At 30.0% G+C, this 14,352-nt stretch overlaps 1 protein-coding gene and 1 non-coding gene across 2 annotated transcripts in view; both read left to right on the forward strand.

Moving 5' to 3' along the window:
- The window catches only part of LOC111039790 (sushi, von Willebrand factor type A, EGF and pentraxin domain-containing protein 1), a 48,816-nt gene that overhangs the window by 18,868 nt on the left and 15,596 nt on the right, over positions 1 to 14,352 (forward strand). Inside the window, exon 3 of the mRNA XM_022323422.1 lies at positions 6,059 to 6,098. Coding sequence (XP_022179114.1) covers positions 6,059 to 6,098 — 40 coding nt within the window. The remainder of the gene's footprint in view (positions 1 to 6,058; positions 6,099 to 14,352) is intronic.
- Positions 5,898 to 5,969, forward strand: Trnae-uuc. Its single transcript has one exon. It is a non-coding gene; the product is annotated as a tRNA-Glu (tRNA).

Consider the following 14,352-nt stretch of genomic DNA (forward strand, 5'->3'; position numbering starts at 1 on the left):
AAGGTTTCGATGCATTATTGACCATCAGACTATTGTATATCTGTTGGTTGTATAATAATGTAATATTTCGTTTGTGGACGTAGGACGCACTACATGTTTTCCGCCGTTAACCTTGTAAATTAATCGTGTCCGAAATCGTTTGGCCCCGCTGTCGTTGGAATTTCGAAAACCTTTAACTCAAGTTGTAGGTACACCCAACGATAGAATTTCAAATATTATAATATGTACAATCCTTCACCTAAAAAAAAAAGATCGATATTTCGGCCAATATGCACACATACATGCTACTTATAATTTTATAACCTACGTTTATTGTCAGGGCAACATGCGTATTATTTATCGGCGTGCCTACTGCAGAATATAGGTGTGCGAACAAGTGCACATTTCCGTACTATTAATCAGTTCCACTCGGTCCATGTACCCACTGTGAAAGTGGCACGGCTACATCACGACAGAATAATATCTATAAGAACACCTCTATAATGTTTCCCAACGGAATTAACTGTTGTATGCTCTAACAGCATTATAATAATATTATATTATGTGCCCTCCGGTCATCTGCATAATCGATAACCACGGCGGCGATGTACGCATAATATGTACGCTGCGATGAAGGTATACCCATAGGTACACACGCGATTGAATGCGACTTTTTTCCTCCATCTTCTCTACCACACGAGATACCTTTTATAACACACAGTATATTATAATGAGCAACACGCGTTACGTCATCGTTTCATTAGACCGCCGTTTAAGCTTTTAAGGTGTACCGATATGTACCATATTATACGCATTCATGCATGGATATTAATCCCGTGTTCGCATTTATATAATTATTAATTATAATTATTGTTTTTAACATAATTATATCCATAACAATATATTATCGATGTAATACTTCTCTATAAATCACAGTACTAATACCTAATCACAGTATCACACACTACACGCCCTGTATGAATATAAAACACATTATTGCTTTACGATTTATGAATGATAAGCGACCTTTATTTTGTAATACGCCTGTATTTAACTACCCCCCCCCCCCCACACACACAATCCTATGACTGGCACTGTCTAAATACACAGCATGTATGGTATAATATACTTATATTATATAGGTGCCTGTATATTTTAGACAGTTATAAATTTATGAATACCTATTATGATACACCTAATGCATATTCAAAAACAACTTTAATAATTGACTTCTCGTCCAAAGAATAACAATTTGCGTACGCAATAGCTATAGCCTATAGTCTATAATATAATAATATCATTGATTATATTTATATATAAATATATAATAGATAAATTATAATATGCGTATTTTTAATCCCGGTGTAAGTAGTCGTTGTACAAATAAACGTACAGACGTATATTGTATTTATTTTAGGAATACTTATATGATTTATGAATGATTGACTTTAGGATAATACAACTATAAAGTACCTATACAATTCAAACACATATTTTACAAGAATTTGTTATGAGTTATGACTTTCTCCAACTGTAATAACATTATTAGCGTAACTTATTTTGTTTGAAATGTAAATTAAAAAATATTTTGCAACTGTCTGATGCAGATATTAGAAATTGGTTTTTCGAGATTAAAATGTATTATTATGCAAAAACTCCATCAGCAAAGTATTTTTATTTTTCTATTATATTGTGATCGTGTGTTGGTTATTAATTGGATTTGTTTTGTGAATCTCCATCCTTTGGTTCCTTATAATAAATTTAATGCTTAATAAAAAAATCTATCAATAAACTACAAAGTAACTTCCATAACTTATTTTCCTGACAATGGGTACAATTTATTAATTAAAATATGGATACGACGTTCATTGAATTTTTCATTTTAACCCTATAACAAATATTGATATCAGTTTTTAACAATCTGTACAATAAATATATGCAACACAATAGCAAATAGTTACGAATAAAATAATATAATATATTAAAACATAATAATTTTTTTATAATCCTGACATGTAGCCACTAACCATCGTAGATATATCAGTATGAATAAAAATACAAAATCTAAAGAATTGCTATTTAAATTATAGGTAGCATAGACAATTAAGACTTTACAAAAGTTTTGTTTATGTAGACTCCCATGACTAATTTTACAACATATTAACAATGGTAAAATATTACTTACACAGAGAACCTCACTGTCCTTGACACTTTGACCAGGTCAGCGAATGTAAGGCAACTTTACTATTTTAATAGTTTTTTCGTGCTTTTTGGGTTCTCAAATAAAGTATATAGTATTATAAAATGCATTATCAATGAAACGCGGTTGACTTTATTTTTATGTATTTTTATAAAAAAATTTTAAATGGTACTGTATATAGGTTATAACTTATACTTATATAGTGCACAAGTACAACGAAATGTACTATTTCAGTTTTAAATACTTTTTAATTTATTCAAAATGAATCCTATAAACCTACATAAAATAAAATAAAATATGTCCTTCAAATTATTAAAGAATGCATATTGTTTAAATTAAATAAATTATTTTTATATTTTATGGAAATGAAAATCTTGTTTTTATTTAGGTATTATGTGTATTATAATTTATAGTAATAGTATTTCAAATTATAAGGCCCATTTCAGATTTTAAGATATGAAAAAAAAAATGAAATGTGTGTTTTTAACTGTATTATACACCTATAGCGTATCTATATAACTATGACTTTGTAATAGGTACTAATATTATTTATCGTTTTAAAATTTGACATTCAATAAAAAAAATATTATATTTATAAAAACAAAATGTTCTCATTTATTAACATTTTTGGGTTAAATAATGATAGTGTTGAATTAATTTTTTTTTCTATATTTGCGCACAGAATGTATAATAATTGTATGTTTCCGCAACACCGTATTTGGCGCGTGAATTTCCGAGTTTCTAATGGCCTTAATGATTTTATAAAAAAAAGCACAAGGCAGACAAATTTAATAGAACTACAATTTCTTACAATTAAAAAAAAAAACACAAATAAATGTATGTACCTATGGTACGTATTTTATTACAATTGCCAACTGGCATGAATATAATTGTTTTTATAGATACTATAATATGTTACCCGAAAAAAGTATATAAAAAGTAATTTTTTTTGTATCAAATTAGTTCAAGGTTTTTACAGTCAGTACCTCACTCATTTTAGGTACATGTTATGTATACATTTATGATCACTTCAAATCAAATTCAAATGTTTCATTCTAAATTATCCTAATGAATTTAATTTTTATCCGAGAAAAACCACATTATAATTATTCGTTTCTTCAAACTTAAAATATTTTTCTGAAAATTATCGTCTTTAAAGTCAAACAACCTATGGTTCTAAAATTTAAATGTTAATATTTACTTTAAGAAGTAGTTGGTTAATCATAGGTACGTATAGTTATTAAATCAACTTTTCTATAAAGTTATATATATACATATACCATTTATATAGGTACCTAATACCTATAGTTCTGTTTTTTTTTTATCATTATTGCTCCGATTTTATTTCTTATTTATTTCTCATTAAAATATATAATTACATTTTATTTATTATACATACATTCTATATATTTTTTGGAAATAGAAATTGTTTTCTAGTGTAATTTATTTTTAATGCGATTACAATCAATTATTTAAGCCATTTAGTTATTTAAACTCGGAAATGCACATTCCATATTAGTTACAGCCCATCGCGTATACTTGTAAATAATAATATAATAATATGTTCCATTACTGGCTATACTATACCAACATATACCTACCTATATCTATTTACTACCTAATATTTCCACGTTGATTCCATTGATAATATTTACGTACTATTTAGGCCACCACCAATCTCATATGGTCGTAAAGCGGTCAGTTAAGGAGAATTAAAGAGTTTCATAAAACATCCTCGCTGTAGAACACGTAGTTTAACCTACTTAACGTATTTCGAAGACTGTTGATGGCACGTTAAAAAAATATATGAAATACTAGTTTTACAATGTAATAGTATAACATAGATAGAAATATTTTTTTAACCTTTGGTGTATTCTGAATCTGCCAAGTGAATGTCGTCTACAGAATAAGTGTTACTGATCGCTAAACTATAACAACCCGTATCTAGCAATAACATGGCCATATCAGAAGTAAAACGTATTAGCAATTTATATAAATATACCTAGAAGTATATAATGTAGTTTTAAAGAGCCCCTTAAATTGCCGAAAATAAAGTACAAGAGTAAGAGTAGTCTCCCTATAGCTACTGCGATATTTATTATCATCGCAAAGAAATAATAATAAGACACAATTGCCACCTGTTATTATTATTAAAAAAAAAAAATAAATAAAACAATCTAAAAAAAAATATCCTTCCGTTGAACGAATACTTTTTGTTATACCACTTATACCTATTACCTACAACCAGGATACTTAATAATATTATTTTATAATATATTTAATGTTATAATGTATTGTAACAAATAACAATCATATTTTTATTATTTTTAACCTATTACCTACCAAGGTATACTATTAAACCCGACTGTAGTTCTCTAGAAAATGATCACCGAAATCCTATTTAATAATTTCATAATTGCTTTTCATCTTTTTTGTTTTAACAAAACCTATATGTGTGACGTTCACATATTTATGACAGGCTGACCTATTGGTACCCACCTACTTCGTTTTCTTTTGTAATCAGTAATAGTAATCACTAATCAATCATACATACGTTGTAGAATCATCCCAGAAATAAAACACCGAATCAGCTGGAAACAAGATTAATTATTTAAAAGGGGTTTTATTCAAATGACTTATATATTAACCATATAAAAAAGTAATTAAGAATTGTAGCCCATCATGCCCTCGGGACGGTTCTGAACACCAACACAATCAAATATACAAATTACAATGGTCGATTATCCTAATAAAATTATAAGTGATAAATGTTTTTATTATATATATATATCAACTACTTATTTAAAATGCAACTCATCACTACACACGCATCGTTTAAAATCAGTCATAAATCATTTGTGTCTACGGCCTACGTTAACCAATTACATAAGATAATTAAGTAGGTACCTATAAATATGTATTTATAAATAGGTAAAAATTCATAATTCATAATCATATCAAATCTTTAATGCTTGGGGAACTAGGATCCTATGTTTATTTGGCTTGAGACGTTTAGGGACTAGGCCACTAGGGTTAAATATTATAACTTTACTCTTCTTTGAAGTCTAAAAAAAACCACAGCACAAAATATAATTATATACCTATTCATATATGGCTATAGTGGATATTCTATAACTGTATTTATTGGTCGTATTATTATAAAAGTAAGTACCTAGTGTAGGTATCCGTTACAACTAGTGCATTGGTGAAATATAATCAACATAATATATGTATTGGCTTGGCTCGTGTAGTCTATTATTAGCAGGCACCTATTTAGTAATTTATTAGTTTATTACCATCTACCCAATTAGCTTTATTTATATTTTTTTATTACCTACTTCTAAATTCAATAAATACAAATTACCTACCTGGTTACTTGGTACATCTTAATTTCGTGTACGATGTAACTATCTCATTAGTAATTTGAATTTTGAAGTTTGATATACCCAATTGAATATGAAGGTATGTAAGGTATTTTAATGTTGATTTAAAACAAATTGATACCTATAAATTCACTTCTAGATTAATTAGGTACCATGTACCAATCTACGTTTTCGTAGGTAAAATAAATTAAGAATGAAATGATATTTCTTTCATTATTTTAAATAAAATATTTGTTATTAAGAATTATAATATTTTAACTATAATAATAATATTGTTACGATTTACTGTATACTTATAATTTAAATCTTGTTAAATTTCCTCATATAAATATCCCTCCGGTATGGTCTAGTGGCTAGGATACCTGGCTTTCACCCAGGAGGCTCGGGTTCGATTCCCGGTACCGGAATAAATTTTTTGCGGACTCAAACAACCAACCATACGTAAAATATCATGATTGTACTTTTTAATTAATAATTTGTATTTTGTTGTTTTCAGATTCAAACTCCTGGGACCGGACTTTTTTCCTGTCCATCGGGTAAGTTTTTAATTTATACCTACTAATACATAATATTTATTATAAGGAAAAATATATTCAATAAAGAAAAGCCGATTCTACTTTTAACTCAAATTGTATTATAATGTGTAATAAAAACACAAACATTTTTTCATTCTTCTTTGACTGTCCTCATGATATATTCGAGTTTCTTTCGATGATGATTACATATTTTATGATCGCATAAACCTTATGCCTAATGATAACGATATTATGAAATGTAGTCATTATTGCTTCTTTCAATTTTTTTTTCATAATATCTTGTCCAAAAAAAAAAAATTAATTATAATCGGCTTAAAATTTCATCCTTTCACGTCTAGCTCAATCACTATTATTATTATTTCTGTATTATGACGTATAACACGTTTTCAATTGAAATTATTATACACGCAATGACTTCAATGGCCGTATTCGAAACTTTTCACCCGCATACAAGTCATGTTGCTATAATAGTATATATACACATAAATACATAATAGCCCATATATAGGCTGCACACAACTTGTGTACTATTAGGTATAATATTGTGTACACATACGAGTATACGACATACCTATCATGCTTTTTTACTCATTTTCTTTTGGGTAGAAATTGAAATCGTCAATTACCTCGATGAACGGAACACAGATTATACATAGGTACCTATTCAATTTCTAAAACCTATAGTGTCTTATATTATTATTCATATATTACTGACAGTATAATGTATTTTAATATTAGCCTCGAGCGCGTCGGTTATTGTTTTTTAACGATTACACGTGTAATATAACTAATATATTATGGCCGCAGGGTAAAAATATCACACCGCAAGTAGTACTGTCGTGTCTTATACTTATATCTGATGAGTTTTGATAAATCATTGTCGAGTACGTTTTAGTTCTTTCGAGCAACCGTTCGAGGCTTCGACGTCAACAATTTGTATTTTTATAATTTTAACGCATTGTATAATATAATATAATATTAAACACAGTTTCATATTATTATAGAGATATTGATCGGTTGTTTACCTCGGCAGTGGCGCGTATTATAGTACACCAGTATTATATTATATCATTATATTACCGAATGTAAAGTATAAAAATATTATGCCCAAAGTTAATGGAATGGAACTATATTTACCGCTGGTGGAGCGGTTTATGTATACTATATAATAAATAATAATAACAATAATGATATTGGTCATCGAGCAAGTGGGTGGGGTACTGGGGTGGTTAATAGATACGACGAAGACAGCGCGCGCCATCGGCCAATCAATAACAATGCTTTAAAGTAATTACATCGGTTACATCGGTGCGAGCGGCTGTGCACGGTCCACGGGATGGTCGAGGGGGCAGGGCAAGGAAACCGAATTAAATTCGTGATGGACGAACGCGCGGGCCGTCGTCGCCAACGTGTTCATTGTCGTGTTTTGTACGACGATAACAATATGATATTATAATATGATATAAAATCATATTAATAATAAATTATAATATGAAATAATGACGAGGACGACGACGGGACAAACGTCCGGGTAAACAAACGGACGACGAGACGAAAATATAATAATATAAGGGCTGTATGTACAATAGTTATATTATGTGTATGATGTATAATACACCAATATTAATATTATAATATTGTCGAGTCTCGGACCGTACGGTGGCGAAGGTCGCTGCTGCGGAGGTTCAAAGCGAAACCAGCGTCGTCTTCTGCTGCGGAGACCGACGCGTGTACATAGACCGCACAATGACCGGATACCATACTCCTGTGAACGGCGGCGGCCGACACAATGAAACAATGACGTCGTCCGTATACCATACCCATGTGTAGCCGCGTAGGTATACGTCTCGACTGATAAATATTATTAAAATAAATATACTCGAGCGTTGTAGAATACTGCCACGAGTCCACTGCTGCTTGCTGCTGAACGCTGTGTGCACTGTGCAGTGTGCAGCAACCGCGTATAGTCCAACGAATACAATAATATTACACTCTGCACGACTCGATGATAACTTAAATAATTTTGTATTTATTCTGAGATACATATTATCATTATACCTATACACTCTACAGTATACCAACGATGTACCAATGTATACCTGCAGCAGCATCCCTGCGAACGGATAATAAAAGAATAATGGACACGCGGGACACAAAGAACTATATTATAAGCGCGTGCATCGTTATTCGTCCGCGGCCATGATTATTATATACCCGACGGGGGGCAGCGCTCCCTCGAAGTCTGCCTGCCATATTCGCCCCGAAGACGAGTGGTATATAGTCGCAGTTTTCTCGGGCCACTATAATATCCAACGACCGATTCAAATCTCGAAACGACCGCCACTATATTATTATTATTGTTATTATTATACTGGCACTATCGACCACAACGATATATATAGACCCGCGAGAGCTGCTTATACTCGATTACGACGTCTGGTCGAATAAAAAAACTCCGTACCCATATAATAGCATGTGTATAGGTATATTGGGTACGAATTACGAGCATATAATAATATAATGTATAGGTTTAGACGGCTTAGTATTGGAACGCAATTGTGAATCATTTTTTTTCATTTTTCGTTTTGTTTTTTCGCTTGCGAACGTGACCGACTCTTCGCCATTATAAAACGTTATTATTATTATTATTATTATCGTTCATGCATACACGGTGCTGCAGTAGTGTGGTATATTCAATATTGTGTAGGTATATAAATACCTCTTGCAGTTACCGTTTTTTCACTTCTTTTTCGCTAATCGCGCTGTTTATGAGCGTCAATTCCGAATAAAAACCACAGACCGCGCTTTAGTAATATATATATAAGTGTATAGTATGTTAAACTGACATAAGCTTTATATATATTTAGGTACGCGAACTCACGGTTTTATTTTTAATAAACCTACTATAATATCGTGCACACGAATATATTATAAATTATAATATATAATAATAACTATGATGCAGGTATGTTATATGATGACGCAACTTTTGTGGATGCGAATACAACAGGTATATCACATACAGGGGCGGGAATTTTGAGGGAGGGAACCGCGTGTCACACACTCACTCATGTTGAATTTAATATATTACATTATTACTACATAAGACACTTAAACATGAGCGTAACTAGACTTTGTCCCTCCCTTCAAGGTCCATCCACGCCTAACTTTAACAATAACATATTAACATATAACTACTATAGGTATCGTGCTAGCTACTAAGAATAAAATAAATATAATTGTAGAATGCTGGTACTGGGCGAAACGTATAGAATGATAATTGTAATTATTTTCTATTGGAAAATAACTATAGACTACACGTAAGGCTTAAATTAAAATAACCACGAACTCAAAATATTTTTAAAATGTTATTATTTTATTAAATATGAATATTTCAGTTAGCTGATATGCATTAAACCCGTCGTGAGCGGGTAATTTAATTACATTTTAAACTGGAGCAAAACTAAAAATCGTTGATTGTGTATGGTTACGGTTTCTTCAGTAGCTATCTAGAAAACTGTTTTCTCTACTCTAAAAAATATTAAGGTAATATACTAAATAAGTAATACAATATACCCCATTCGTAAACATATTAATGCACGTCATACATAGGTACTTGTTATTATGTCCACATAAAAATAATTATAATATATTATGCAGATGAAAAGCCCTTCAAGAAAAACAGTGTAATTCTCACGATTTCCGGAACCCTAATAATACCATAATATAATTCATGTAAAATTGGCATACCTATATAATAGTATATTGAGTATATTAAATAGGCTCAGCTCGTCCAGTGTTCTTCTATATTATGTAGGTAACACACTAACACACGACTCATGGCGGGAATATCGGTCGCGGTGTATAAAATAATATCTGAATATCATATACACCACAATAACAGCTATATACACGAATTTGCTTGTGCAAATTATAACGTGACTGCATCTGTCGGCGGCTATATAGTTTTTTAATACATCGCGGAGCAATTATAATGTATCGTTCACGAATCGATTTCGCTGAATAGACTCGAGGATACCAGTACCTTAGCTATTTTATTACTATATATATATATATCACATGACGTGTAATATCATTATTATTTATATATAAGTCTTATAATTCGATCCGCATCAAACAAAATCGATTGTTAATCGTTATTCGTTACGTATACAATGTATTATCTTATTTTAACTGGTAGGTATAATTTGTACCTTTATAATATAATCAGTGGCGTATTGACGACCCTATATCGATTTGGAGGATGGTGAGAGGTGAACTCGATGTAATAATATTATAAAATATAACGGTCGTAGAGAACTACGGCGGTAAACGCGTTCATCCCTACACGAGGTATTTGCAGTGAATGATATACCTACAATAATAAATAATTTAATAGGTACCCATATATATAGTCTTTGTAGTCTGTACTCTTTACCGCAGGTGACTTACCCATAGGCCATAACATACTAACTATTGGATATTGACACGAAGTTACTCTTCGGAAAACGAGCTAAGCGTTTCGTCAGACAGCGGAATTGATCCAGATCAGAATTCTGAAATAATAAGTGTTTACTGTTTCGTTCGGTAACCAAAATGTCGTGTCTCACACGACTCACCAGTCACCACTCGCTATATTATTATGCAGTCATTTGTCATACAGATGGCCCTGACGGTGCCTATAATACTTAAATATCTTATAGGTCAATACATATAAAACAATAATAATTATTATAGTATGTTTGTTATGTTATTGATTAGTGATACAAGAATTAATTATAATAAATTTAATTTAATAAGCCAAATATTATATTCTGTTAAGTTATAATAACATCTAAAATCGTGATGCTGTATGATAATGTATTACTAAAAAAACTGGTAATTGGTATATATGGGCATCTAAGTATTTATATAATATTATTATTGATAAGTATAAAGCGATTAGTGATTATAATTATGTAGGTATATCTTACTATTTATTCTATAAATTATATATGACGTGTGCAGCGTACACCACTGCTACACTAATGTCGTACGATATTATAATATATTAATATGAACTCAAATTAATATTTTCTAATCTTGGAAACTTTGCAATAATTATTGTATAAGCTATCATATTATTATAATTTGTAAGTAATATCGCCAATATTTAAAAACAGTTATACCCTACAGGTTTACATAATGATTGCAGTACTAAGAAATAAAAATATAATATAATATAATAGTAATAATACTAATAAATATTAGTTATCCATTAGTGATACTAACAATTATGCAAGTAACTACTTACAAAAAAAAATATTCTTTAGAAAAAATTCCAAATTAGTGTTTTGAAAACAGTTATTCTAAACTGGTTTTTTTTTACAATAAATATTGTTTTTCATATTATAAATACTATGATATAAAATTATCAATGGTAACAATTTAATGTTTGTATGATTACCTTCATGGAGCGCTATATTTTAAGTATTTTTATAAATATTTTTTATCGATCGTTTTTTGTAATTTGTATCACATCATACATAAATGGCATAAACATATAACAGCATACTACAGTATACGCAAATGATTTGTTGGTATATCAGAACTGTAATAAATAATGATATTACATGGACTAATTTGATGACTGAAGATTTATTTAAAATTGTGTATATTGTAAATAATAATACATTTTTTTTCTTCATAAAAATGTGTACCTTAATGTCATTTTTTTAGAGGCCTCGATGTATACTGTATGAATGTTATGTATACAGTAATAAAACTCTAATAATTAGTATTTGTGCATAAATTTCTACTCAATTGTTAGTCACATATTCGTAAATCATAAAAAAAGACTTACAGTAACGCTTTCTACTACGTTTTTATTAATTCGCCAAGCACGTAATACATTTCTACGGGATCCGTCGTTTGTCTGCACGATGCTTTCTGGGTTAAAGGCAATTTTCAAAATAAGCATTCCCATTTGAATATCAAACGAAACATACAAATTATATGTATCCACAAACATACAACTAAATATATGTGTGTGAGAAAGAGAGAAGAGTACGTGTGTGAGCAAATCGTTGTATACTATTTAACATTTTTGCCATTTAACATTTACCATGGCTATATATAATAATTGAATTAATAATTTTGACTGGCCAATGGCCATATACATATGGTATATTATATATATATATATATATATATGTGAAATGTCTGAGGGAGCCAAACGACACTATAAATATATATTTAATTTTAAACATGAAAAATAGTCCGGAGAAAATATACTACCCATACGTTATTACCTGTTCCCGTTGCCTGCTCAGGTACCTATATCGTAATCATTTCGTGACACATACGATATGTAAAGATAATGTTAATTGATGGATATTATAATAATATATAATATATAAACTGTATGGATATAATATATCATAGGTATACACCTAAAGTAGTAAAGGACTGTATATAACCATTACCACTGCCGACCTATTTAATACTTAATATTTTTGTTCTTTATTTAATTATTCTAATAAAAATAAAACAAATATAGCTAAAAAAACAGGCGGATATTATAAGACATAAATGATATATCGATACATAATTATGATAAAATAATAATACATTTGAAATTCAAATAGGACGTCTGAAAAACGCTTAACAAATAATGTTTTACATATACATATTATATTTTATATGTTTTTTATTTTTACCGCTAATAACATTTAATGAACTAGAGTTAAAATTTAACTATTGAATTGAATAAAATATTTATACATCATTAAGAATAACGGTATTTATGTCTCTAAAAACTGTATTCATTGAACACAACATATTATATTATAAAAAATAGTATAGTTTTTAAGAAATAACATTTGTTAATTATAACGCTGAAGTATGTTTTTCAACTATATAAATCATTTTTTTTGTATTCATCACAATAATAATCGTAACGGTGTACCTATATAATATACATTTTACGCTATATTCACGGTAAATGTGTCGTGCCGTGGTTAATGTTTGCTCAGTAAATTATAGTAAACGTTTATAATAGGTATAGGTACAAACAAATACTGAAATACCTACCTAAAATAAAAAACCGTATTTAATCGTATAACCGCGTTGTTATGCTTGTACTCTTCTAAATCTCCGTACCACGAGTTACTGAAATACCGCCGAGGTTTGCGGGTGTTTGGAAAATATATTATCATAACATCTATGTGTGTGTAATTACTGTAATTACCATTACGGCATTGAATTTCCTCGTGCATATACTTCAAATGTTCTATAAAGTATTTTAGAATCTATATACAAACAAATATATGATGCGGGTGTTTATGTATTGTTGCATTGGAATTTGTGAATAAAAACAATTAATAATTCACATATAAATTATAATATAGATAATTAGTATGGTTTACGCAAATCGTCTATGGCTTATCGACCATGGAGTAATTACACTGACTGCGACCAAAACAGCTACGTGTCCAATATGATAAACGAAAAACTGGACTGTGTATGAATTAAGTCGTTATAGATAATTATATAATAATATAAGTACAGCAGTGTACTCGACGTTACACTAGTATAATATGATACAGTTATTAATTTATTATGCTTAAAAATACTCGAGTAAAGAGCTATTAAGTGTACTTTAATTTATACATCCATGCATGTACCTATATAAAATAACATCTGCGCAAAAACTGTATAACATGTATATAGGTTTAATCTTTAAATTAGGTTATAACGCTTCAAACCGCTACTATGAACGCGTTTCGCGCGTCCGCAGCTATGTGGAGCAAAAATTCAAAATAATTAATATACGGTAAATTCAAAATATGTATAAATATACGGTATACCTAAACACTTACAGCTAGGCTATCAAATGATATAATTTTTTCAATCAAACATACATACCTAATCATTGTTATTCGTACGATTAAATCGTATACCGTCCACATCAGCGGCGTAATCGTTGAAGACATACACGATCAATCATGTTTTATTGCTGGATAGTGAACACGGAGAAATATATCGATATCGATACTCGTGTATTAATTTATTATGTATAAAGCTGCACAGTCTGTGGTACTAGTGTAATAGTGTCAGCGGATTGCGAATTGCAATAACGTAATATGTGAATATTGCAAGTATAATATAATATGACCGGGCGTCTGCACCGAAACCGGATTCGCGTTCACATCACCCCGCCATCCCTTCGTCGGGGGAACCGTGTTCATAATATTATACCGCTTGTACCGCGGGC

This window comes from Myzus persicae, unplaced genomic scaffold (genome assembly GCF_001856785.1).
Source record: "Myzus persicae strain clone G006 unplaced genomic scaffold, MPER_G0061.0, whole genome shotgun sequence".
Classification (NCBI taxonomy): Eukaryota; Metazoa; Arthropoda; class Insecta; order Hemiptera; family Aphididae; genus Myzus; species Myzus persicae.